Source organism: Nuphar pumila, chromosome 4, assembly GCF_984573655.1.
Source record: "Nuphar pumila chromosome 4, dmNupPumi1.hap1.1, whole genome shotgun sequence".
Classification (NCBI taxonomy): Eukaryota; Viridiplantae; Streptophyta; class Magnoliopsida; order Nymphaeales; family Nymphaeaceae; genus Nuphar; species Nuphar pumila.
The window spans coordinates 141,691,101-141,715,198 of NC_143252.1; the positions used below are offsets into that span (position 1 = coordinate 141,691,101).

The 24,098-nt window shown below is 41.3% G+C and overlaps 2 protein-coding genes across 2 annotated transcripts; one reads left to right on the forward strand and one right to left on the reverse strand.

Annotated features, from left to right (window-relative positions):
- The first annotated feature begins 4,930 nt into the window (after positions 1-4,930).
- Positions 4,931-11,460, forward strand: LOC149841379 (uncharacterized). The gene is made up of 4 exons (XM_090003799.1): positions 4,931-5,216; positions 5,676-5,810; positions 10,592-10,657; positions 10,751-11,460. The coding sequence occupies exons 2-4, from the start codon at positions 5,691-5,693 to the stop codon at positions 11,192-11,194; spliced, it is 630 nt and encodes a 209-aa protein (XP_089859925.1). The 5' UTR covers positions 4,931-5,216; positions 5,676-5,690; the 3' UTR covers positions 11,195-11,460.
- Positions 11,461-17,841: 6,381 nt separating this feature from the next.
- LOC149841380 (uncharacterized protein At5g48480-like) lies at positions 17,842-23,371 on the reverse strand. The gene is made up of 2 exons (XM_090005252.1): positions 23,088-23,371; positions 17,842-17,992 (listed from the first exon to the last, which is right to left on the reverse strand). The coding sequence occupies exons 1-2, from the start codon at positions 23,369-23,371 to the stop codon at positions 17,842-17,844; spliced, it is 435 nt and encodes a 144-aa protein (XP_089861378.1).
- Positions 23,372-24,098: the final 727 nt, after the last annotated feature.

Consider the following 24,098-nt stretch of genomic DNA (forward strand, 5'->3'; position numbering starts at 1 on the left):
GGAAATGAAACTTGAATCATGGTTTTTTGATGAATTTTTTATGAAAAACATTTTTTAAGTCTTGAATATTTAGGAAAGCCTTAGACCATCGATTTTTTGAACTTTATAAAAACCTACTTGTGTATCAGAATCGGATGATCCAAGAGTCAGATATAAGGAACATGGAAAAACCCTTCAAAATCTCGGTTAGCATTGCAATTAGCTGAAAAAGTGGTTAGCAGCTACCACCTTCTTGTGTGTGTGTATATATATATATATATATGGGGACCATCCAACCAAACGAGGGTACAAACCGTTTAAAGCACTTTTAAAAATCACTTGTAAAACCATTTTTTTGCAAATCTGATCACACGGATGTGATATTCATGATAAAAAACCTAAGAATTAAAACCCTGTATATTTCATCAGTATGGCCAGATTTAAGTGAAAATAATAATAAAAATATGAAAATCTCGATATACACAGTAGTTCTTATATTTACAGTTTTCATATTCTAGTGACAAAGAAATACGTGAGGTTAGATTTAGGTTGATTGTGTTTAACAAGGGTCTGACTGCGTTCATGATCCGTAACGTCTCTCTTTCGTTCGGTGCCTTTTTTATTTTTTGTTTTATTTGGGTGACTCGGAGCCTCTGTCTCCGAGAACTGGACCACTTAATGAGCCCGCCCCCTACAAGGTAAACCCCAGGTGGGGTCACTGACACCCAAGCCTTCATGGAGCCTGTCAGTTAAAGGCACCTACACACCCGGTGGGAGCCGAACTTGGGATGATGGGGTTAGCACCTTCACCCCAAAACGGCTGCCACTCGGGTGACCTGGGTGGGTGTCAAGGATTTAAATGAAGAGAAGAAACTGGTGTGTTCAGTGTCAAATCACACTGAAATGATCGACAAGTGAAATGCATGGTGTTAAATAGACGAGAACCCCAAAAACAGAACTTGTGGATGCCTAAAATCGTGTTGTGCCAAACAGAACAAGATGCCTAAAATCCTGTTACGCCAAAGAGAACAAGTCTTAGACCCAAGGGGTTTGGTGTAGTGTTATGGGGCCTAGACTTTTAACGGACATTCTAGGTACAAATCCCATAAGCCTCACCTCCCTATGTAAGCTGAAGCTTGGCGACTCCCTGAGGTTGAGGGGTAAGCCCTCAGAGTTTTACGTTGATATGGACAGAGACCCGAAGTATGGTGGGCTGAGGCAGTACGCCTGGACTGGTTTCTCTGAGTAAAAAAAACAGAACAAATCCTACTCTTCTTGCTATTCACTCACGGCGGCACCTTCTTATCACAGGCTATTCATCCATTCAACACATCAGGAACTCAGCCTCCCATTGTTCTTTTGTGCTTCTCCCACAAGAAAGGCATCCATCCTCCACTTTATGCTTTGTTTGGAAACTGGTAGTCAGGAGGAGTTTATTCGGAAAAAGTGGTAGCCAAATCCGGGATTCGATTCAAATGCCAAAGAATGATAAATGTTGTCAGTATTTATATGAATCGGCCTATCAGTATCGTATCGGCCCCAAATAGATTCAATGGCCAGTTCGGCGTTCAGCTGATTTTTAATATTTTTCAAAGCATTTTGATATTTAAAAATGTTTTAATATTGTAACAATCTTTAAATTTTTTTTATGATTGTTTATATTAAAAGTAAAAATGGCCGATTCAGCTCGAATTATCCTGGAACCTAATTGACCGATTTCGTAAAGCTATTTGAAAATAGATTCAGATCGACAATATTTGGAGAGACCGCCTTGGACTTCCTTTCCTGAAATGCATAATTTTTCATCTCAGCTGTCTGTTTCCAAACATTTACCACCAAACCTGTTTTTTTAAGTCAATTGGGGTTAGTGTACTATTCAAAGTACCACTGGGGTTCGAACCTGCAACGTTCCGCCACAAGGAGACGTGCACTGACAGCTCCTACCAACCACGTGGAACCCCATTGTTATGTACCACCAAACCTAGTCATTTCTAGGGGTGTCAACAGGTCAGACCTTTGCCAAAATGGATGGTTTAGACCTGCATCCGACTAGAAGGCATCAGTATCGAATCTGGATCAAGATTTAATCAGAACTTTCATGGATCTGGTAAAGATTACATATATATTTTAAGTCTTTAATATTGAAAATTGAGGATCTTAATTGTAACTTGGGTCTGATCTAGGTTTGGTTTAAATTTTTAATAAACATACCTGGCCCATTTAATGTTCAGGTCCGAATAATTAATCGGACCCCTTCCTTCTTTTACCAAACCCTGATCCTATCAGTTCTGGTATGTGTCGGGATCGGATCTTAATGGGACTGGTTGACACTCGAACAAAGTCAAAGCTCAGATCTGTATCATTAGCATATTCAACTGCCCTTTGCATTTTTTAACCTTTGACATCGACCAGGTAACCCCCTCTCCCCAGTCACGTGATAGCGTACGTGCCGAAAAGAACACGTGGTGAGTATCCAATGGAGAGGGTCGACAACGTGGCAGAATGAGAATCACATCCAATCAAAGTAGGGAAAGCGTCTGCTCAGCGAATTGGATTCGTTAGAAAGCAAAATTATTTTTTGAGATATTTTGCAGGCCAGGTCAGGCCACACGCTGTCCCCACCTAAATCCACCCGTGTGAAACCACACGTGCGAGATGTTTTGTTGTTTTTCCCAATGATCTGTCGTCCATCGTGAAGTAAAGATCTGATTTTCAAAATGACGATCATGTCCTTCCGACCACTTACATTTTTTTTTTTTGAAATTTACATGGATAAATGAGAGACCTTGTAGTGCTGCTGTACTTGCAGTCGATGTTTTTGCAGCATAAAAGTGTAGGCTTACCCCATCGCCCCCAAGGGATCCGCCACGGCTTGCGCAAGGGATGACACCTATAACCTTTGAACCTAGACCACTCGCCTAGCGGCCTAAGTCATATCCCACTATGCCAAAACCACCTCCCAGCACTTGCATGATATTTTATCATGAAACAAAGTCACGTTCTCATGATCAAGGGGACGATCTTAGAGTGGTCGTGGGGGCTCACTTGGGGTTTTCCTCCCTTAGGCAAGGGTTTTTCTTCTTAAACAAAGACTTACTTTTGGTTAACAACATAAGATAAAATTTTAATCTATAAATTTTAGATAGATAGATAGTATTGCAAAATTGCACACGTTGCTTTAGTGACGTGGTAAATTTATGATATGCTCAAAATATGTAGCACTTAGAAAAACCTTATAATTTTGTTTTGAGATTTCAGCAACTTTGAAAAAAATATTGTGCTTAAAATCATTATGCTTTCAAAATATCTCTAATATTCGTGATTATGTGTTGGAGTGCAACGCAATATTCCAAATATCCCATGTTTTTTAGATGAGTGACTGAAAGTCTAAAACTCTAGTGAACTCGTTGAATCATATGAAAAGCATTTAAAAATGACATTTTAGAATGACCATTTATAGGAGGTTATTTAATTTTTTTCTGCTTCTCAAGATTCAATCAAGAAGTTCTTACCAAAAATGAATTGTTTAAATAAAAAATATACATACAAATACAAATTAAAAAAGATAGATATGAATAATCGCTGTTTTAAAGATTTTGGTGTCAAAAAGAATATAGCTATAAAATAATAGCATATGCATTCTTAATTATAACATCTCAATGTCTTCGATACGTCACAGATTGTTGGTATATAGAAATATCAAGATATTTTCATTTATATTGACTTCTAAATTTTCAATACACCACATATAATTTATTATCCCAAGAAAACATATTATCCAAAAAATCACATTATTCTCATGTCAGAAAATATCATAAAAAAAAACAACGGGGGCTCCACTTGTCTGTTAGGATCAGCTAGTGTACATCACATTGTGTTGGGAAGTTGCATGTTCAAAACCCAATGGTATTGTTGTATAATTGGTAGGAGTCTGCCTAACTAGGGATGGCAGTAGAACGGGGGATGGAGGACATGAAACTGTGATGGAGGTGAGGATGAAGGTTAAAATCAAAACCCGTGTGAGGATGGACTTACGCTTTCCTCCATCCCCACCCCGTCCCCAATCCTTCTTTATGAATGACAATGAACCGAGGGGGAATGGGGCCCCACCCGGCCTCGCCCCGTTTGGATTGGAGATAGAGGACGGTAATGGAGGCAAGGATGGAGGTTAAAATCCAAACCTGTGCGAGGATAGAGGTTAAAATTTTGAGACGGGTCCACTGCCATCCGTACGTATGCCCAACTCCAACTTGCCTTTAAAAAATAAAAAAAAATATCATAAAATAATCACGTTGTTTTTTAATAGCATGATGTTTGCGACTGGTTTTATCCAAAGATTACCACTATTTATATGGCACCCCCACCAACTTTGGTTAGTCAACCACTTCTAGAAACTTTCAAAGTTCATTAACTAGGCCACGAGGTCAGTTCAAACGCGCCCTAAGGTGAACAGTAAAATAGGGCCTAGGCTGCTAGACGGGTGGTCGAGGTTTCATTCCCATTCCCATGACCCCCTTGCGTTAATAAGGAGAGGGGTGCACCACAGTTTTACGCCACCAGAGAAGCGAGGCTGCAGGCACCGGCCAGGTCTCTTACTCAGACCGTAGTTTTTACCGTCCCTCGTGAAAAAAAAAACAAAAAAATTGTGCCCTAGCAGACCCACCAAAGCTGCTGCTGGTCAAAGTCTTTCATGGTAGCAACTAGCAAAGGTCTTGTAACTCTGACCACGTTGACCGACGAACCAAGGCCCAGTGGTTGACCGTTGACCAACCTGGGTCCCTCACCAACTTTTTCGATGAGCAGTAACCAGAGCCCCCAACCATGGTTACAGCTAACCATGGTTATCTCTCATCACCACAAAAAGAAAATAAAAAACTAAGAGGAAAAAAAGATCGTACAAGGTGGACTCGTTGCTTTAATGAAAAGGAGTTAAGTGAACGTTAACGAATCCGCACCTTTCCGTCTGGACTTCACTAATTGTTCGGGCAGGGAGCGCCACGGTGAGAGCACAACGGCGGGGACGCTGCCCGAGCTGCCCGGAGTGCCCGTAATTCTCTAAACCGGTTCTCCTCGTCCCCTGGCCCTGGAGTGGAAAAAAAGGGAAGTCTCTTCTCTCACAGTAAATGAACGGAGAGATGGACGGCTGAGGATGCTCGGGAGGGCTCTTCTCTGACGCTGTCTTAGTACCGGTGGTTGAGGCAGATCCTCTAGGGTTCCGGCGGGGTTTCAGCTTTCAGGTACCTTCTATCTCCTTTTTCCGTCTATTCCTTGCATTTTTCACGTCGGTCTCCGGGAAATCTCTTGTTTCAATCGGTTGCCGGGCGAGATTTCTCAGAAATTCCGGTGTCGGCGTTTCCTTGCATTTTTCAGTCGGTCTCCGAGAAATCTCTCGTTTCGATCGGTTCTCGGGCGAAATTTCTCGGAAATCATGCATTTCCGGCGAGTTTCTGCAGAGATTGCTCTGTTTTCTCTCGGAAACGCCGGAATTCCGGACTCTCGCCGGCTTTCTGCTGGTACAGCGCTAGATCGGCGGTGTTCTCGCCGGATTTCTCTAGTTTCCGGTCTGGTGGCTCTTCAACTCCGGTTTCTCCCTAGAGATCCCGTGAAAAGCTGCCTTTTTTTTCTTCATCTCTCTCTCGCTCTCTCTCTCTCTGTGATGTGGTGATCTAACAGTTCTGGTTTGCCGTCCATCTCAGATCTCAGCCTTAGAGATGGCGTTGGCTCCGGCCGAGGCTCGGCTGCGTACGGTCGGGTTGCTAGTTGAGCTCTGGTTCGGTAAGGCGTTGGAAACCCTTGCCGTCGTCAACCTCCTAAAGGCGACTCTGCTCCAAGTAAGCCCTTTTCCCTCCTCTCTGCTTGCATTGATTTTTTTTTAATCATTTTTTCCGTTTCCGTTGCTCTCGTCGGTTAGCGGAACGAAAAATATTTCCCATTATTTTTCCCTTTTTTTATTCGAATTAATGATCTTTCCTCTCGTATGCAAACGCGGCATATTCCTCCAGCGTGTTCCTTACGCTCCTAATTCTTAATTAATTAATTATAACAGCGTTTTACTTTATCCAATCACGTATTTTTGTCTGAAAATTTTAGAAAAAGGGAAAAAAGGAAAACCTGTCCCGTTATCTCTTTTCCTATCGGCAACGAGTCTCCGCACGACTGTTATCCCCAGGGTTTTGTTTTCTTGCTTCCATCTTCATTGGGAGAAAATAAGAGAGAAGTTTTTCTTTTTCTCTTTCATTTTACCGCCATTTTCCTAGCGTCTTCCTCTCTTTGCTCTCTTCCGGTTCTCTGGCTCTACAAGGAGATCAGATTTTCAGAGGAATCTCTGGGGCTGAGGGTTTTCTGTTGGGCTTTTGAATGACTGAATTACCCTTTCAACCATCCTCGCAGTTTTGATGGGGTAGTTCAGGTGTGCCCTTTTTGTTGGGGATGTTGTTGAAGTTAGGGGTAAAAGGGTCTTTATCCTTTACAGCAAAAAGCTACCTTCTTTGCCAAATATCCTGTACTGTGTTGCTTTTGTCCGTGGGCCCGACCTTGCTCCGATTCGATCTCCCACTGTCCATTAATCAATAAGTAAAGGGTGGATAATTAAAGCGATCTGGACCCTATATTTATGCCCGACTGTGGTTATTGTATGGCTAATAATTGGAGGGGTCCCCGTCTTTATGACCAACCTATCTCAAAAGTTTCGATCGTGGTCTCCATGAGAACATTTAACACCCTCCTTCTTGTCGGTTAACCTAGGGTTCTTGAGCACAAAAGTGTCCGGGAACAACATGCATTTTGAGCCAATGTTGACAGTTTCGGAATCGGACCTGTATCGTTTGGCCAACTACCGATACTCAAGTGTATCGTTCTGAATCGGCCAAGAAATAATTAAAAAAGATTAGGTATCAATCATAAGTGTGACACATGTTAAGACCATTAGAGTAATATTAAAATTTAATTTAAGCTATTTTTTACATTCATCAAAAATTTAAAAATTTAATTTAAGCTAATTTTTACATTTATCAAAAAATAGCCGATTCAGGTCAGTATAGTATCGGTTTTCTGGCGATACATTACGCAAGGCAGATACTGACAGCACTGCTTTGAGCCATCAGTAGGGATGCACACCGGCTCGGGCTCGGCTCCGTAAAATGAGCCAAGCTTGAACCGGTGTATGAAGCTCCGACGAGCTATCGAGTTCGAGCTTGAACGACTTGTTGAGCCCCATAAGGCTTGATAAGACTGGGTTCGTTGTAAACCCAATATATATAATATCTTTGCAAATAATTTCACAACCACATTATTACCCTAATGGGTAGGGCGTTAGTCTTTTTTTAGAATGTGTTGGGTTTGAATCTTGTCTTTTGTGCCTTTTTTGGCTGAGAATTTTTAGTATTTATACAGTTGTTTGAGTAATAATAATCAAAAGATGTGTTTTGGCTTAAGAGTGGGTCACTTGGTTAACATTATAGAAGTTTGGGAATCAAATCCCTCTTTCCTATTTTTTTTTAATAGATCTTGTTGAAGCTGGAGCTCGGAACCTAGCTGAGTTCAGACAATGCCTTATAAGCTAGGCGAGCTTACTAGTTTGAACAAAGTCATTCTGAACCGAGTCCAGTTCAGACAGCTCATGCTCTACTCGAACTCGGCTAGTGTGCATCCCTAACCATCAGGATGCCATTCATTTCAACTATTTGATGCGTTTGGACCATCGAATTTCATCGATATTTGTACTAGAGTTTCACGTGCCTAGGAAGTAGCAATAACATTCGTGAGAACTATTATAAAAAAATATCGCGATATCTTGAACATAACAGGATTTACTGAGATATTTTGAATGGTCCATATAAAAAAACAGTATTTTCAGAATATTACTTGATTATGTGAAGATTTCCTTTTGGGATACGCGATAGAAATAGCTTTTTTTGTTTTGGTAGTTTTTATGTAATTTGGTTACGTCAACATGATCATCCGAATGAGCTAGAAATCATAGGCATGGGTCTTGTTGACCCGATTAAACCTTATAGATGGATTCAACGTACTTCAAATGCATGGAGCCGGCTCTTGGATCATGTTTTTTGAAGAAAAAAATCTGTTTGTTTGAGTCGACAAAATGCCATATATTGCAGGCCATCGATTTTTCAAGGCTCATAAAGTCACGCCTATGTGTCGTAAAATACAAGAGCCCATTCCCACTAACCAAAACCCTTAAACCCTTAGATCACATCTCTGATGTTAGTTTCCTGAAAAACAACCGATTAATAGATGAGAAAAAAAATCAAATACATATTTGCAGAAATGTTATATATATATATATATATATATATATATATATATATATATATGGAAAATAAAAACTTACAAAATACAAAACCTACTAAATTAAGCATGATAGTGGATTTTCATGAATTTCTGGTGTTTTTTCAAAATTTTGAGTTCAGAATTTAGAAAAAACACATGAATTTCTGGTGTTTTCATTTCTCTATATGAGACCATTTCTTTTCCTATATATATATATATATATATATATATATATATATATATATATATATATATATATATATATATATATATATATATATATATATTGAGTAACTAAAAATATGTTTGCCAACCAAATATGTTTACTGGCATGAGCATAGATTTTTATAGGTTTTATTTATTTATTTTATCTAGAAGCTTGGTTTTATAGAAATAGACTTTTGGATCATCCAATTATGATGTATAAGAAGGATCTTTTAATGGTTGAAAATCAATGACTTATAATTTTCATAAATATTCAAGCATAAAAAATAGCATTTCTTGATCAAATTAGGATGATCCAACAATTGATTCCTAGCAAATGGACCACAATGCATCTGCAGGGTTAGATTTGTAATATATATATATATATATATATATATAGAGAGAGAGAGAGAGAGAGAGAGAGTCACTAGAATATGAGAACTGAAAATGAGAACTATAAATACGGGTATTTACAACACTTTTTATGCAAATTCAACCATGTGGATGTGCTTAGCATGGTGAATTTGCTAGGAATCATCCATTGAATTGTGTATTTTCAATGAAAAATGCAGTTTTTGAATGCTTGAATATTTATGAAGATTATGAGTCATTGATTTTAAAGCCCTAAAAAAACCTCGTTTATGAATCAAAATTGGATGATTCAAGAGTGGGTTCTTATAAAACCAAGCATGTATACCACATCAGTATGGTTAGATTCCAAGAGACGAACAAAAAATCCATCAAAATCTCTGTTCATACATTAGTTCTCATATTCTCTCTCTCTCTCTCTCTCTCTCTCTCTCTATATATATATATATATATATATATATAGAGAGAGAGAGAGAGAGAGAGAATAGTTTTGAAGTGTTTTATGATAGATCTGAACCATTAGATGTGTTAAGCATGCTTGATTTAGTGGGAATGGACTCTTGGATTATGTTTTTTTGATAAAAAAACATGTTTTTTATGAGCAGAAAAAACTGGTACCTTCATAGCCATTGATTTTGGATCACCAGAAAAACCTGTATACAGGTCATATTCTGGTGATCCAAAACCCGGTTCCCACTAAGCAAAACCTGTAGATCACATCTATGGTGTTAGATGTGAGAAAAAATGCCAAAAACGATCATTTTTGAGGTGGCAGAATGGGGGCAGAACGAGAAGGTGGGCAGAAGAAGCTTGTGTGTGTATATATATATATATATATATATATATATATATATATATATATATATATATATATATATATATATATATATATATATATATATATATATATATATATATTCATGACATTTTTTCAAGAAAACCAGAATTTTCAAAAGGCCACTAGACATTCCCACTTGCCTAGATTTTCCAAGAATGAGATCTGGGACATTGCATGGCATTCTCAGAATTTCGCAATACTGTTGTGATATTACCGTGATTTTGTATATTTTAACGTGCATTTTTCATTAGTCTTGTGGCTTTTATGTATTTGGGCCAAGATTTTCTCTATATTTAAGAAAAAATCAAAATTCTTCGGGATTAGCAGAAAAAACTAATTTAAGAAAAGATTTTCCCTTGCAAAGAAAATCGTAAAAAATAAAGCTTTATCAATGTGGCTTGGAATTTGGACTAGGCTGGATATGGACGAGGAATCCTTGCCTAAGCGAGGAAAACCTCGGGTGGGACCGAAGACCACCCTACCTTACGTGGCCCACCTCTGAAAGCTAAGGACACACCCGTGCGCCAGGCAGGTTTGATCCGGTGCCTTCATCTCAGCACCTTCACAACCACCCCATTGGCCACGCGGGTGACCCCTGCTGTGGTGTTCAATGCATATACCTGTTCGGCAGTTTACAAACTAAACAAGGCCTTGTTTCCAATGTAAGAAACATAAGGCCCTTTTGTTTCACGGGAAGACCATTGTTTTCGGCAGGACGTGAAACAAACACGTGCTCCGTGGGAAAAGAGGGGCTGGGGAAGCCCTTTCCCGCGGGAAAGACAGTGTGAGCATTTCTAGGCCACGTGCCCTCTCCCGCGGGAGTTCCTTCCCTTTACTACATTGCAACAATTACAGCGCCATGTAGCCTTTTGATTCTCATGTCTCTTGTTGGTTGCCTTCTGTTTTTGGCAGTACATTCAGGCTAGCTGTAACATGGAGCTGTTACTGATGGATAGACAAACAGAACTAACAAAAATGGTACAAGTCCTTCTCTAACCGAGCAATTTGAATATTTGAGCTCTGCCTATTTCTTTCCCACCACCTTAACATTTAATAATCTAAATTTGGCAGGATCAATCAGTGCTAATACAGAAGTTAACCACTGATGGAGACGGCCTAGAAACTAAACCTACTGATGCTGGTGAGGATGATGGTGATGAGGTTGACGATGGTAACGATGACGGCGGCTTTGGTGAAGGTGAAGAAGAGCTGTCATCAGAAGATGGTGGCGGCGGCCGCTATGAAAACAATGGCAGCAACAAGAACACTAAGAATGTTCCAGATGGAACTGGTGGTGGCGGTGACGGGCAAGGCGAAGAGAATGGTGAAGATGAAGATAATGGCGATGAGCATGATGATGACGAGGATGATGAAGAGGACGAAGATGAAGATGATGATGGAGAAGATGGTGGAGAGGATGAGGAAGAGGTAGTGCAAGAAGAAGATCAGGAGAATGAAGAGGAGGAGGAGGAGGAGGAGGAAGCCATCCAGCCTCCAAAGAAAAGGAAGAAGTGAGGCGCTTTCTTTTTGGTTGTCTTCCAGAAACTACGTAAAAGTTTAGAAGCCTATTCTGTTGTTTGTTTTCTTATGTATTAGGGAAACCTGCACTTCAGCTAACTTTCAAGCAAAGGCTGTTTGTTTGTTTGTTTGTTTCTTCCTATTCCTTATGTATTAGGGAAATCTTCACTTTAGTTAACTTTCGAGCAAAGGCTGTGTTTCTTGCTTGATGAGGACTCTCATATGCACATTCGAATTATAGTAACTGAAATTGCCTTATAAAATGGTCTGACGTGCATGTGCTGATACAAATGTGACTCAGCAGGTCATGAGGCAACCACAAGGCATGCGTTTGGGTTGCCAATGGAAGTTCCTTTACCCAACCTATTCTGGTGAGAATTGCAATCGATTTATTTCTCACCTTTTTGCCATCATTGTCCTATATGAGAAATTCCAGATTCCTGAGCAATGGTCAAACAGGCATTAATCACTGGCATGGAAAATCATCTTTATTAAAAAATATTGAATTGTCATATTCCAAACATGCTCTTAGCTACTTTTAGTACTGCCAAAGTTTGGTGTTTTATCATTAAGGAACTGACAGCCAATAGGGAGCAACTTTGTCATGCAACAGCTGGGAGCCAGGGGCCAGTCTATGTCATCAACTACTCTTATAGTTGTAAAACGGTAGCTGTGGGGGCACTTCGCCCTACGTAACAACGGATGCGACTTTCCTTTTTCTCTATTCGATAACAAAAAGAAACCACCGATATGTTTCGGACATTCCTTTAGGTGCCGAGAGGTGTCACGTTGACTGTTGCGAGAGGCAGAGCCAGAAATCCACATTAGTGGGGGGCACAAACGTGTGTGAGCGCACATTATATATATATATATATATATATATATATATATATATATATATATATATATATATATATATATATATATATATATATATATATATATATATATATATATATAAAACTATAAATATGAGCATTTTCAATATTTTTTTAAAAAATCAAAGCATGTTGATGTGCTTGGCATGGTGAATTTGCTAGGAATCAAATATTAGATAGTGTATTTTTTGATGAAAAATGTGATTTTTGAATGCTTGAATATTTATGAAGATTATGAGCCATTGAATTTAAAGCTTTAAAAAATATCATCTAGCTATAAATCAAAATTGGATGACTCAAGAACAAATTCTTATAAAACCAAGCATGTAGATCACATCTTTATGGTTAGATTCAACAAAAAAGAACAAAAAATCCATGAAAATAGTGGTTCACATATTAGTTTTCACAGTTCGAGTTCTCATTAGTGGTTCACCTTGCTCGGTGGGAACTTTGTTGCGCGAGCCATTTTTCTTTTGGTTTTCTCCTTGCGAGGGCAATGCCCGGGGTTGGCAGGATGTTAAGCCCTCCTGGCAACACTCTTTCTCAGGTGTTCTCTCTCGGGCCAAGCTGCACCGCGCGAAGCTTGACGACTGGTGGTGTGTCAAGTGTTTCTTCCATAACTTTTGAAAGTGTCACCTGTCACCATTGTACCTCCTCTTTCCTCTCCTGATGGCATCCTGTCTGGAAGCATCATCGTGCCAATAGTCCTCCTTCTCTCTCCTTGCGGCAGAAGCCGATATCCAGCCGGGGTCTTGGGCATTCTCAGAAGCCCCAGCGTCGCACCTTTTTTTCGCCTTGGGTGTAGGTTGGCAAGCTGCTTGAACCCAAGTCATCTTTTTTTGCTATCAAAATCAGTTTTTTTTGGGTTTCGATCAGCCCGTCGCCTGCATTGCCAATGTCGTTCACCGAAAAATCCTTTGTGTGGTCTTCGATGAATCCTTCTCCATCAACAACTCTTTTCGATGGCAGCTTCCACTTGTCTGGTGGTGTCCTCGGTTCCTACTCCTCTCAGTCGCCATCTCTATCTCGGAGTAATGCTCTCAAGTGCATTGGAATTCCTCCTATCGATGATTGCTTTTCTGGGAAGTTGTCTTCTATCCTTTCATCTCCCAATGCTCGTAGTTTGCAAGGGATCTCTTGGCATCCTCAATCCTCTTCTTATTTATCTCCTGCCGCCCCTTCTCGAGGTGCTCTGGCGACTCATGGTGTGGTTGGTAGTATTCTCGATTTCCATTTGCTTTGGTCTCTACCCTTGCTCCTTTTTCTACTCTGGAGGTTTCTTGGTTATCGCTCCTCTCAACCGCCAAGAGCCTCTGTGGCTAACGTTCTCGAGGCTTCTGGGTTCCCGCCCTTTGATGATGGCTCTCCTACTCATCAGTCTGCCACCTGCTCTCTCAAATGCTCAAGTATCATTATTCCTCCCCTCTCCGAGCCGTAGGGCCATCATTAGCCTGTTCTCTTCCCCATGTCACCATTTTGCAAGGTTTTTCAGTTGCTTATGGAGTTGTGTGCAACCTTCGTAAGTCTCAGTGTGGGGATTCACTCCTGATCCTTTCCCCATGCAGACGTTTTGATGGACCTTCGATTCATGTGATGATTTTCAATACCATTTCCTGTCACGCCTCTATTAGCATGGTTATCCCCATGCATGTTCTTCTCTGCCCCCCTCCCCCCTTGCGGTGTCCATTTTTTGTTGCCCTTCTTCATTTATGTCGGTCGACCAAGGTTCATCTTGCAAGCCCGACATCGCTTCCTCTGGCGTTTCTTCCCCTATGGGTGCTCACCCACCTGTAGGGCTCAGTCATCCCTCCTCTCCTCAAGGCATCAACGTGGATGACGCTGCCCGGCTGCTCGAACTCTCTTCCTCGTCTGCAACTCTTTCATATTTCTGATGTCATGCTAACTTCTGTTGCTGCGCTTTGACTTTCTGCTTTCCTATGTGGCTCTCCAAGCGGAGACCGTTCTTGGTCGCCTGACTGCCTCCTCGTCCCCTTCACCAGGTGTTGGAGCTGTTTCCTCCCCGAGGCGTTGCTGTTCTGCCTGTCGTGGGTGTCGTCGCTTCTCGCAATGCTCGGCCTCCCTTACTGATTTTTTGTCTAGGCGTTCTGCGAGAGCTCGCACCCCTTAGAGTTTTGTTGGCTTCCAACTATGAAGGTGCTATGCTGGAATATCAGGGGACTGAACTGTCCCGATAAACGTTTGTTCTTGGCAAGCTGGATTCACCAAGAAAAACCAGATCTCATTGCCCTATGCGAAACCAAAATGGTTGCGGTTTCTTGCTCTGTTGTTTTCGAAATTTGGAGAGAGGTCGATTTCTTTTTTAAGCCTGCAGTCCACTACGTTGGTGGTCTTCTTATCTTTAGTAAGCCTTCTCTGGGTATCTCCCAAGTTGACGAAGGCCTATTCTCCCTATCATTTGCTTTCCCCTTCAAAGCGGGGGTCTCCCATGTTGTGGTCATTTTTGTCTATGGTTCCAACCGTCCCCACCTTCGCTCCACTTTTTGAACTGATTTGAGCAGGGTTCTTGGTTCTTTTGGGGAGCTGCACCTTCTTATGGGAGACTTTAACTGCTTGTTGTCCATCCATGATTTCAACCTTCCCATCTCTTCATCAGCATCTATGCGGGGTTTTCATGATTTTGTCCAACTGCACCAGCTCTACCTTGTTCCTCCTGTCGGTGAGGCTTTCTCGTGGTCTAATAGACGATCTTGTTCGTGCTTGAGACTGCTAGACCGTATGCTTGTCTCCCTAGATCTTCTAGTGATCCTTCTCAACATCACTTGCTTTTTTCTTCCTCCATCTGTCTCTGACCATAGTCAGGTCATTACTCATTGAGGGGAAGGGTTTTTCTCTATTAGGCCTTTCATCTTTAAAAAGTGGTGGCTGAAGGAGCCGGATTTTGAATCTGTGGTCTTTCGTTCGTGAAACAGGCCTTCCAATGTGGTTAGAGCTGCAACTCGTTGCCTTGTGAAGATCTTTCGCTTGTCCCGTGACATAAAAGCTTAGCTTCAGTTTAATAGCATCAACAAATTTCAGCACCTAGACATCTGGGAACAAGAGCTATTTGTCGTTCATCACTCTTTGTCGTTCTCGGACTCTCTTTCTGATTCCTCTATTCAAAGCTTACAAGCTAGATTTGCTGAGCTTTCTCTGCTTTTGCAATCCTGGCAGATCAAGGATGAAATTCGATGGAAGCAGTGGTCAAGAGTGCATTGGCTTGCCGCTGGTGATGGCAACATCAGATTTTTTCACTCCTTCGCTTCGCACCGACATATGAGGCATGTTATCCCTTCTATCTCCATTGATGGAGTAACCTATTCTGCCGACAATGTCATCCTCGCAGTTTCTTTATACTTCAAGGCCCTTTATGCTGCCCAACCCTCCCTCGGCGACTCTATTGGTCATCTCCTCATTTGGACTATTGACTTAGCCCAATCCAGATCCATGCAATCTTCGTTCGCTGACGATGAGATCTTTTTGGCTATTAAGGACCTGTCACGTTGGAAAGCTCCTGGTTTCGACGACTTTCCCGTGAACTTCTTCCGTATCTTTTGGTCCTGCACTAAGAATGACGTTATCAAAGTCTTCACGGAGTTTCATTACAATTGTCGACTGCCGGTCCACACACACTTAGCCATTGTCTCTCTCATCCTTAAGGACGTGGCGTTCTCTGATATCTCGAGATTCTGTCCTTTTTCAGTTTTGAGGGGGCTCTGCCGCATTATTGCTAAAGTTTTGTCTAACAGGCTGAGCCATCGCTTCTCAGATTTTCTCAGATTCTCAGTTCGCTTTTATCACCCTTAGGCGGATTCATCACTCCTTCATCCTGACCTCGGAAGTCCTACACTCTTTGAATATCAGCGGCCATCCTTTTTTTCTCTCAAGCTCGACTTCCATAAAGCCTTTGACTCAGTTCATTGGCCCTTCTTATTTTATATGCTTGACAACTTCAGTATCGATCACCGTTTCTCTCGATGGGTGCGTGAGCTGGTTTCAAATGCCCATTCTATGATTAAGATCAACGGAGTTAGAGCCTCACAGTTCAAGCTTGGGCACGGTATTTGGCAAGGCTGCCCTTTTTTCTCTTTGTTATTTAACGTCATTGTTGAGGGCCTCGTGGTTTTATTCAAGAGGGTTGCAGATTCTGACTTTATTGATCTCCTCGACATCCAAGAATTTCTCTATCATATTCTCACTTACGCTGACAATATGATCCTCTTCGACCTCGCCTCCGTACAGCAAATGTTGAGATTCAAGCTCATCCTTCAGTTTTTCCTGTCTCTGTTGGGTTTATCTCTAAACGACAATAAATGCTATATGTCTATGTTCAATTCCCCCCTTCCTTGCTGGCGATTGGGCAACAAATTTTTTGTTGTGCTATTTCGGATCCTTCAATTTCCTATCCGGGTCTCCCTTTGTAACTAACGCGCATCCCCTCAGCTGCTTGGAATGCCACTCTTCAAAAAGTCCAGACCAAAATTTTCTCCTAAAAGGCGTCCTATCTACCTATCACAGGTAGGCTTACCCTCATCAAGCATGTCTTATCCTCTATCCCAGTATTTCTTATGTCTATGTTCTTAATGCCCTCGGGCGTGGAGAAAAAATTCTTCAGTTTGATGGCAGATTTTTTCTGGTCTGGCTGCCATCCTCAAACTAAGCGCCATCTGGTGGGTTGGAATTCTCTGTTGCTCCCTAGGTATATGACATATATTCTTGCTCCGAGACTTAGAAATATTGCTTTCATCGTGAAACAATGGTGGATGACGCACCGTCCTGGCAATCTGTGCGCTCCCTTACTGCATGCTAAATATGGCTCCCTTGAGTCATTTTTTTTATCATCGTCATCACAGGCTTCCTACTTCACACCTGCGTCACATGTGGTTTAAAGCCATGTCTTTCGTTCTCATGAATGAGGGCGATCCTGACCCTGCCACCCAACTTTTGTATTGGGCAATTGCGCTTAGCGACACTTTCTGCACTGAATCTCTTTATCGGTCTCCTTTTCCTCCTGGAGTTGACTGGCTACCTGAGCATTTGTTATGGGCTAAAGGCCCAACTCCGCGTTCTCGGTTCTTAGCTTGGTTGATTCTGCATGATCGGGTTCAGACAAACAACTTCCTCAAAAGAATGAGTTTTCAGCTTTCGAGTCGGTGCATCCTGTGCAATGCGGCAGAAGAATCCACCTATCATCTGTTTTGGGCCTGCCCCATCTTTGTGGATCTCTTCAAGAGTACGTGGAACAAACCTGATGTCAACGTGTGATAGAACTCCTTCGCGCTCGATCTTCTATGGGGCCCGCCGCATGTGCGTAGTTGAAAGAGATGCTGGCTAATCTGGAGAACTTAGCTCCTCACTACGTGGTGGGTTGTTTGGATGACCTGCAACAATGTGATATTATGTCAAACTCTGGTTGTTTTCAATAAGCTCGTGCATTGCATCTTGGTTGATGTGTACGCAATTTTGTGCCTTTGCTGCTCTGGTCTCCACCGCCTTCGGTAGTCCTCTCTTCCTCTTGACCCTGGCTAAATTTGTCATATTTTCGTTCTTTTTTGGACTTCTGTCCTTATGTTTTTTCTATTTGCTTTCGTGTTTTCGGCCCTTGGTTTGGGTTTGCTGTTTGTTTGCTCGCGGGCTCAATGTTTGTTGACCTTTTGTCTTAGTAATGTTGATGGTTCGTTCGGCTCATGATCCAGCAACTCTCTCTTTATATATATATATATATATATATATATAGAGAGAGAGAGAGAGAGAGAGAGAGAGAGACTCTCACCTTGACCCAAACCCCCTTATTCTCCACTCCACCACTCCATGGGTAGTGGGGGTTTTGGTAGCATAAGTGCCAAACCCCTTGGACCTGCTTTTGAGGAATTTACTAATTGTGCAAGGGATAAACCCTTGCTCAAAGCTGGGAGACTTTCTGGGGGCAAGCAATTCACCACAGACTTACACCGTCAGAAAAGCGACTGTAAGTATGGCAGGGTTAGACAGTATGACTAGGCTTATCCCAAACATGCCCTTACAGCGCTTGCATCTAGAGGAAGAGGTCTTTTTCTGAAAACAGATCCGAGACCCACCACACAAGAAAGCACACATTGGAAAAGGGTGGTTTTGGGGAATGGATGATTAGGTTCAGTTGTGGGGCCCAACAGCAGATAGCGGATGATGAGGTGCAGTAGCACAATGAATGTGTGAAATCACATTGCACCTGATCTCAGGTTGGCAGCATGATTTTCTTTTCGTGAGAAAAAAGGAAGCCTGTGTTTGCAGCAGGGCGCACAAACTCATAGGTTATTGTGCATCTTCACAGCAAGCAAATGCACCCTCATGGCATGTTTTTTATTTTTATTTTTTAAAAGGCAAGCTGAGGTTAGGCAGCCACCAGTTAATATTCAATATACCAGGTTTTGAACCTGCAACGTCTCACCACAAGGAAACGTGCACTGACAACTCCTACTAACCGGACCGATCCTCATTGGTCAAGGCCTGTTTTTTATACCACTGCAGGTGGGATGCACTTTCACGTGAAACACAAACCCCCAGAACCAGATCTTGGCTGCGATGGGGCTTTTATACGAAACCTACCGCGTTGTGTGAAACAGGCGCCACTTGTTCTTTTTTGGGGGGTGCGTTTGAATCACTGACAGCAGAGGACAGGACAACATGTCCTGTCTTATATTGTCTGTGGACAGGACAGAATGTGTTGTCCTGCCCTGTCCACGCGCCATAAAAAAAAATTTCTTTAAGGTCCGTTCGGGTGTGTCCGTCCTCAAAGGATTTTTTTTTTGTGCACCTCAATTTATTTTTATGAAGTTATGCCTCACCCCTCATTATCGGGAGGGTGAGGGTTATCTTCACCGGCAGTGAGGACTCTATGGGCAATGCTGCCCCACTAGAGAGAGAGAGAGAGAGAGAGAGAGAGAGAGAGAGAGAGAGAGAGAGAGATGAACAGAGGGAACACCACCGATGGAAAGAGCAGCCAACAGGTAAGCGACTCTTCATTTTTTTTGCCCCTTCCCTTATTTTTTTTCTTTCTATCTGTTTTTTAGAGAAGGCTGGCAACTATGGCTGCCAACGTGTTTGAAAAGAAAAGGTCGTCCACCACTGGTTGTTGATGTCGTTACAGAGAGAGAACAGTTATAGAGTGAGAGAGAAGAGGGAGGAAGGCGGCAACCTCAGCCTAGTTGGTAGGCTATATCGGGAGACCAACTTGGTTTGGGGGTAGACTAGACTGAGTTGGGTCTGTTCAGATCGGTTGGGCCGGTCTGGGTGAGACCCAGAGCGAACCAGCTCAGAAAAAAATGGTATCTCGATCAGCAGTCGACCGACTCAGTTTGAACTGAACTGGACCAAGTCGGTCTGATCGAACTGGTCTGGGTATGAACCCAGACTGAGTCGGGTTTGACTCAGACCAACTCAATTTGATTCTAACAAGATCGAGTCTGATCAATGTATAATAAAAAAAAGAACCGAGATGAGTTAAGCTCTGTCTCGGTTTCTTTGTTTTGGGTCTGGATTAAACTAGACAAGACTGAGTCTGTGTCCAGTTTGATCCAGTTGATCTAGACTGGTTCAGAATAGACCAGACGCCAGACTAAACTGGGTCTGGATCCAGTTTATAGCTAGACAGATTAATCTTGGATTCAGAGCAGAACTGGGTCTGGATCTAGTCTGTAACTAGACAAATCAGCCTTGAACCCAAATTAGAACTGGGTCTAAATCTACTCTATAACTAGACGGATCAGTTCTTGATCCATATCAAAATTGGGTTTGGATCCAGTCTGTGATTAGGTGGATTAGTTTTGGATCTTGGCTGAAAATGAATTAGATCCAGTCTAATCTGTTTCAGACTGGATCAATTATGGATCCTAATTAGAACCAGTCTAGTCTATTCCTGTCTGGAACTGAACTAAATCTAGTCAAGTTTATTTTAAACTGGATCAGTTTTAGATCTTGACTAAAACTGAATTGAATTCAATCCAGTTTGTTTTTAACTAGAACATAATTGAACTAGCCCTGTTTATTCTTAGTTGGAATAGTTTGGGTCCAGTTCAATTATACCAAACTGGATATGGATTTGCATTACTAAGCAAAACTTAGTTGGGTCTAGACTAGGTTCAATAAATTCAGTGTTCTAAACTTAGACTAAGCCCGGTTTGACCTAGACTGAGTCAGGTCAGATCACAGTGGGTTGAAATGATCAAATTACCCTAGTATGTGTGACATAATATCAAATTAATAAAATGAGCGCAACTTCACACCCTAAACTCAGAATTGAGTGAGGTTTAGTGCGTTGAAATCGTGTCGTGAAGAGAAATCTGGTTTTGACCAAACTAAGGGCATAGAAACTGAGGTCTGACCGAACAGCTCAAAGGGGTATTTTGGTAATTTTGATAAAATATAAAGAATGTATGTTTATTGATATGAATATACTTGTGTGATTATCAGATTCTACTATTAGAGCTACATGAGACTCGACTAGAGACTAGAGTTTGCATTCGAGGTAAGAAAAATTATAAGCACTTTTAGTTAATAATAAATTGTATGTTGGTGTCTTTGTGACTTAGACTCCATGAAATCATGATTACTTGAGATCACAACTGTATTCTAGTGAGTTTGCAATTACGTATTAGAAATATACTTTTCTTGTGATTATAGAATGAATGCATGTGATTTAGCCCTGATGCAATAAATGATTTTTATGTATATGTGATTCTTCAGCATGAGTTGCATGTATTGAATTCTTGTATTTTAGATGAAATGCATACTTGAGTTTGTGAAGAACTTAAAAATATATGCATGAGAACATATTTGAGTTTCATACTAGTTACAAAGGTGTTATTGTGCCTTGAAATACTTTAACATGCTAAAACCCTATAAATTACTGAGGGGAGGGGGGGAGGGGTGTAACGGGTGAAAACAACTACCTGGTTGTCAGCATGAAAGTTGTCACTACCGAAGCCATTGAGATTTATAGATCTAGCTCTGCATGCTTAGAAAATTGGTAAATCTCATAATCCTAGTATTGTTTCTTGAAAATGCTTGATTGATAATGTCTTTTGAGAATACTTGTTAAGAGACAATGAGTATGAATTTGAGAGAGCGTTCGTGTGAATGCATAAGATTCATAATATATATGTCCTAGGAGATTGTATGGTTTCACCGAGAGATTTGAGACTCTAGAATTAGATTAAGATGTAGCATAAACCACGAAGCCATAAAGCAAGTATAACTCTATTTATTGAGTTGTCGGTTCGCTACCAGGGGGTTTTACACTGCAGTGGATAGAATTAGAGGGAGCGGTTCATAGTCTGACCAACACCGTAGAATTGAGATATTCTACATGAATTGTTACGCCCATAGTAGGCTATTATCGGTATAGCTGAAGTGGATAGTAGTTAGCATCGAGAAAATACTAGCTTGTGAGAATCAAGTAAGAAATTGAGAGGAATTAAAAGACACAAATATGTGTGTATTATGTGATTGAAAACTAAAATAAGATTAGGGGCTTATACCCCACTACAGTTGTAATTCTTAGTTTCTTTTGCTTGTAATTTATTCTTTACTAAGTTTTAGACTCACTCGTTTTAATTATTACAACTATAGGCTCCATGTGACTTTGTGGGACAAGACTTGGTGTCAGGACGTTGCTAGCCTTCTTCAGGACATAGGTGGCCTTGTTTTTCGATAGAGCAAATTCTCTTTCCTCTTTTATTTATTGAGCTCGAGAAATGACTTTTTTGGATGATGTAACCTTTATGGCTTATGTGAGATATATTTATTTGAATTTAGTTGATGATAGTTTATTTAAAAAAAAAAAATTAGTATCAAGTTTTTGTGCTTTACTTTGGTATTTTTCTCTAAAAAGTAATACCTACGAATCTGGACTCTAGAGGTCCCGAATCAAGGTGTTATACAATATCATCCAAGAAAGAAATCAGAATGTGTTTAAACATGTCCTGATTATGGAGTGCCTAAAAACTGCATATAGTATGATGTAGTTTCACAACGTTTGCTTGACTTGATATGTTCTTAATTACTAGACATCTTTCAATATTTTGACCCGCTTGTTTGGTAGGACCTGTTAGTGCATGTTACTACATGTTGGGACGTTGCAAGTTCAAAACCCAATGGTACGATATGTAACTGGTGGGGGTCTGCCTAACACCAGCTTGCCTATAAAAAAACAAAACTTTCAGTATTTTGTTCAACCAGTTCCCTTTTAAATGCATTTATGTTATGTGGCTCTTGAATTATTAACCCGCCCAGAGACATGACCTGATCCTACAAATGTTTTGTAAAGACTATAATGAAAAATTTCCAATGAGGTTTGTGATGATGGCAGAAGGCTTTGGCCAAGTCTGGTTTATTTAATCCACGTAAAACCTGAGTATGGTTTTTTCTATGTGGATCCGGACCTGAGACTGAATCCACCCAGGACCAGTGAGGGTCTGATCCATTGACACCCCTAGATACAATGGATTATTATGCAGAATGTGGCCAAAAGTTCATGAAGTCTACTGAGTTATCCTTTTTTTCTGATGATCAAACTGGGGGATGAAGGCCCCTCCTTTCACTACAAGAAAATTGTTAATTAGCGACGGAAATTTGTGACAGATTTTTTACGTAGCAAATTTGCGACAGATTAGATAGAGAAAACTTTCTTCATGAATCCGTCGCTAAGTAGCGACGGATTAGCGATGAAAAACTTTCATCGCTAAACCGTCGCTACTTAGCGACACCAAATTTTTTGTCGCTAATTCTCAATATAAGAAAATATTTTAGCGACGGATTTAGCGAGAGAATTTTTCTGTCGCTAATTAGCGACAGAAAAAATCCATCACGAAATCCGTCGCTAATTTTTTATTTAAACTGAGCGTGAAATTTTTCCTCTCCCCATTCAAAATTTAAACTGACCTCGCTCGATTTAAACCGACTTTGGATACTGAAGCAAGGAAACGAGAGAGAGAGAGAGAGAGAGAGAGAGAGAGAGAGAGAGAGAGAGAGAAACTAACCCGGCTTCAGACTCATCGGTCTCGTCGGCGACGAGGAACTCCACGACACCGAGTCGGAGGCGAGAGAAGAGGATGAGAGGGAGCTCGTGATCGGCCTTCCTCTTGGGGTGGTTGGAGCACTCGACCTCCTTGGCACCGAAAGTCGCCTTGTAGAAGGCGACGACATCGGCCACCCTCGACGGCTGAACCACGAGCTTCGGCCTGAGCGTCGAGAACTTCGCAGCGGATTCGTCGCCGTTCTCTGCTCCGCTCCCGTTTTGGTGCTCCCCTCCTTCCTGCGCCATCTCTCACTTTCCCCTTCCCCCGAATGCACGAAATGAAACCCTAGAAATGGAACCACAACGAAGAAGAGGTAAAGCAAATGCACAAAAATGAAGAAGAAAAAAAAATACGAACTAAGCAAACGCCGGTTCATAGAGGACGGCAATGCCGGAGAGCACGCTACTTAGCGACGGATTTTTTTATTTTGTTTTTAAAATTTAGCGACGGATTCGCGACGGATAATTTCCGTCGCTAATCTATCGCAAATTAGTGACGAAAGTGACGACAGATAAGGTTTTCCGCTAATTAGCGAGCAAAAATTCGTGATGGACGCTATCCATCGCTAATCCGTCGCTAAACAGTTTAGCGATGACTTAGCGACGGATTAGCGATGGATAGCGTCCGTCGCTAATCCACGATTTTCTTGTGGTGTTTCCTGTAGACGAGCCATACTGGTGGCTATACAACCAGGCCGTTAATCGATTACCCGTACCCGTGGGGTTCGAACTTGCAATGTCCCCTCACATGGTGATCTTGCACAAACTGCTCCTACCAAACAGTCGGAGCCCCAGTTGGTTAGTGGTGTTCCTGATAGTATGAAAGCCTCAACCTCCTCTGTCACTCAGGCATATCTTTTTTCAATCAAGGAAAGTTGAATCATCTAATAGTATTCCAATAGTTGTATTTTTCTGATGTATATAACTGTAATGGCCATCAGCAACTTTATTGATGTCACTATAATATGGCACT

Excerpts from the sequence above, each read along its gene's own strand:
- LOC149841379 (XM_090003799.1), top strand. The coding sequence starts at position 5,691 with ATGGCGTTGGCTCCGGCCGAGGCTCGGCTGCGTACGGTCGGGTTGCTA. Across the intron at positions 5,811-10,591 it reads TAAAGGCGACTCTGCTCCAA|TACATTCAGGCTAGCTGTAA; the intron begins GTAAGCCCTTTT and ends TGTTTTTGGCAG. Across the intron at positions 10,658-10,750 it reads AAACAGAACTAACAAAAATG|GATCAATCAGTGCTAATACA; the intron begins GTACAAGTCCTT and ends TAAATTTGGCAG.
- LOC149841380 (XM_090005252.1), bottom strand. The coding sequence starts at position 23,371 with ATGGCGCAGGAAGGAGGGGAGCACCAAAACGGGAGCGGAGCAGAGAAC. Across the intron at positions 17,993-23,087 it reads ACCGATGAGTCTGAAGCCGG|AAAGTCTCCCAGCTTTGAGC; the intron begins GTTAGTTTCTCT and ends GCTTGCCCCCAG.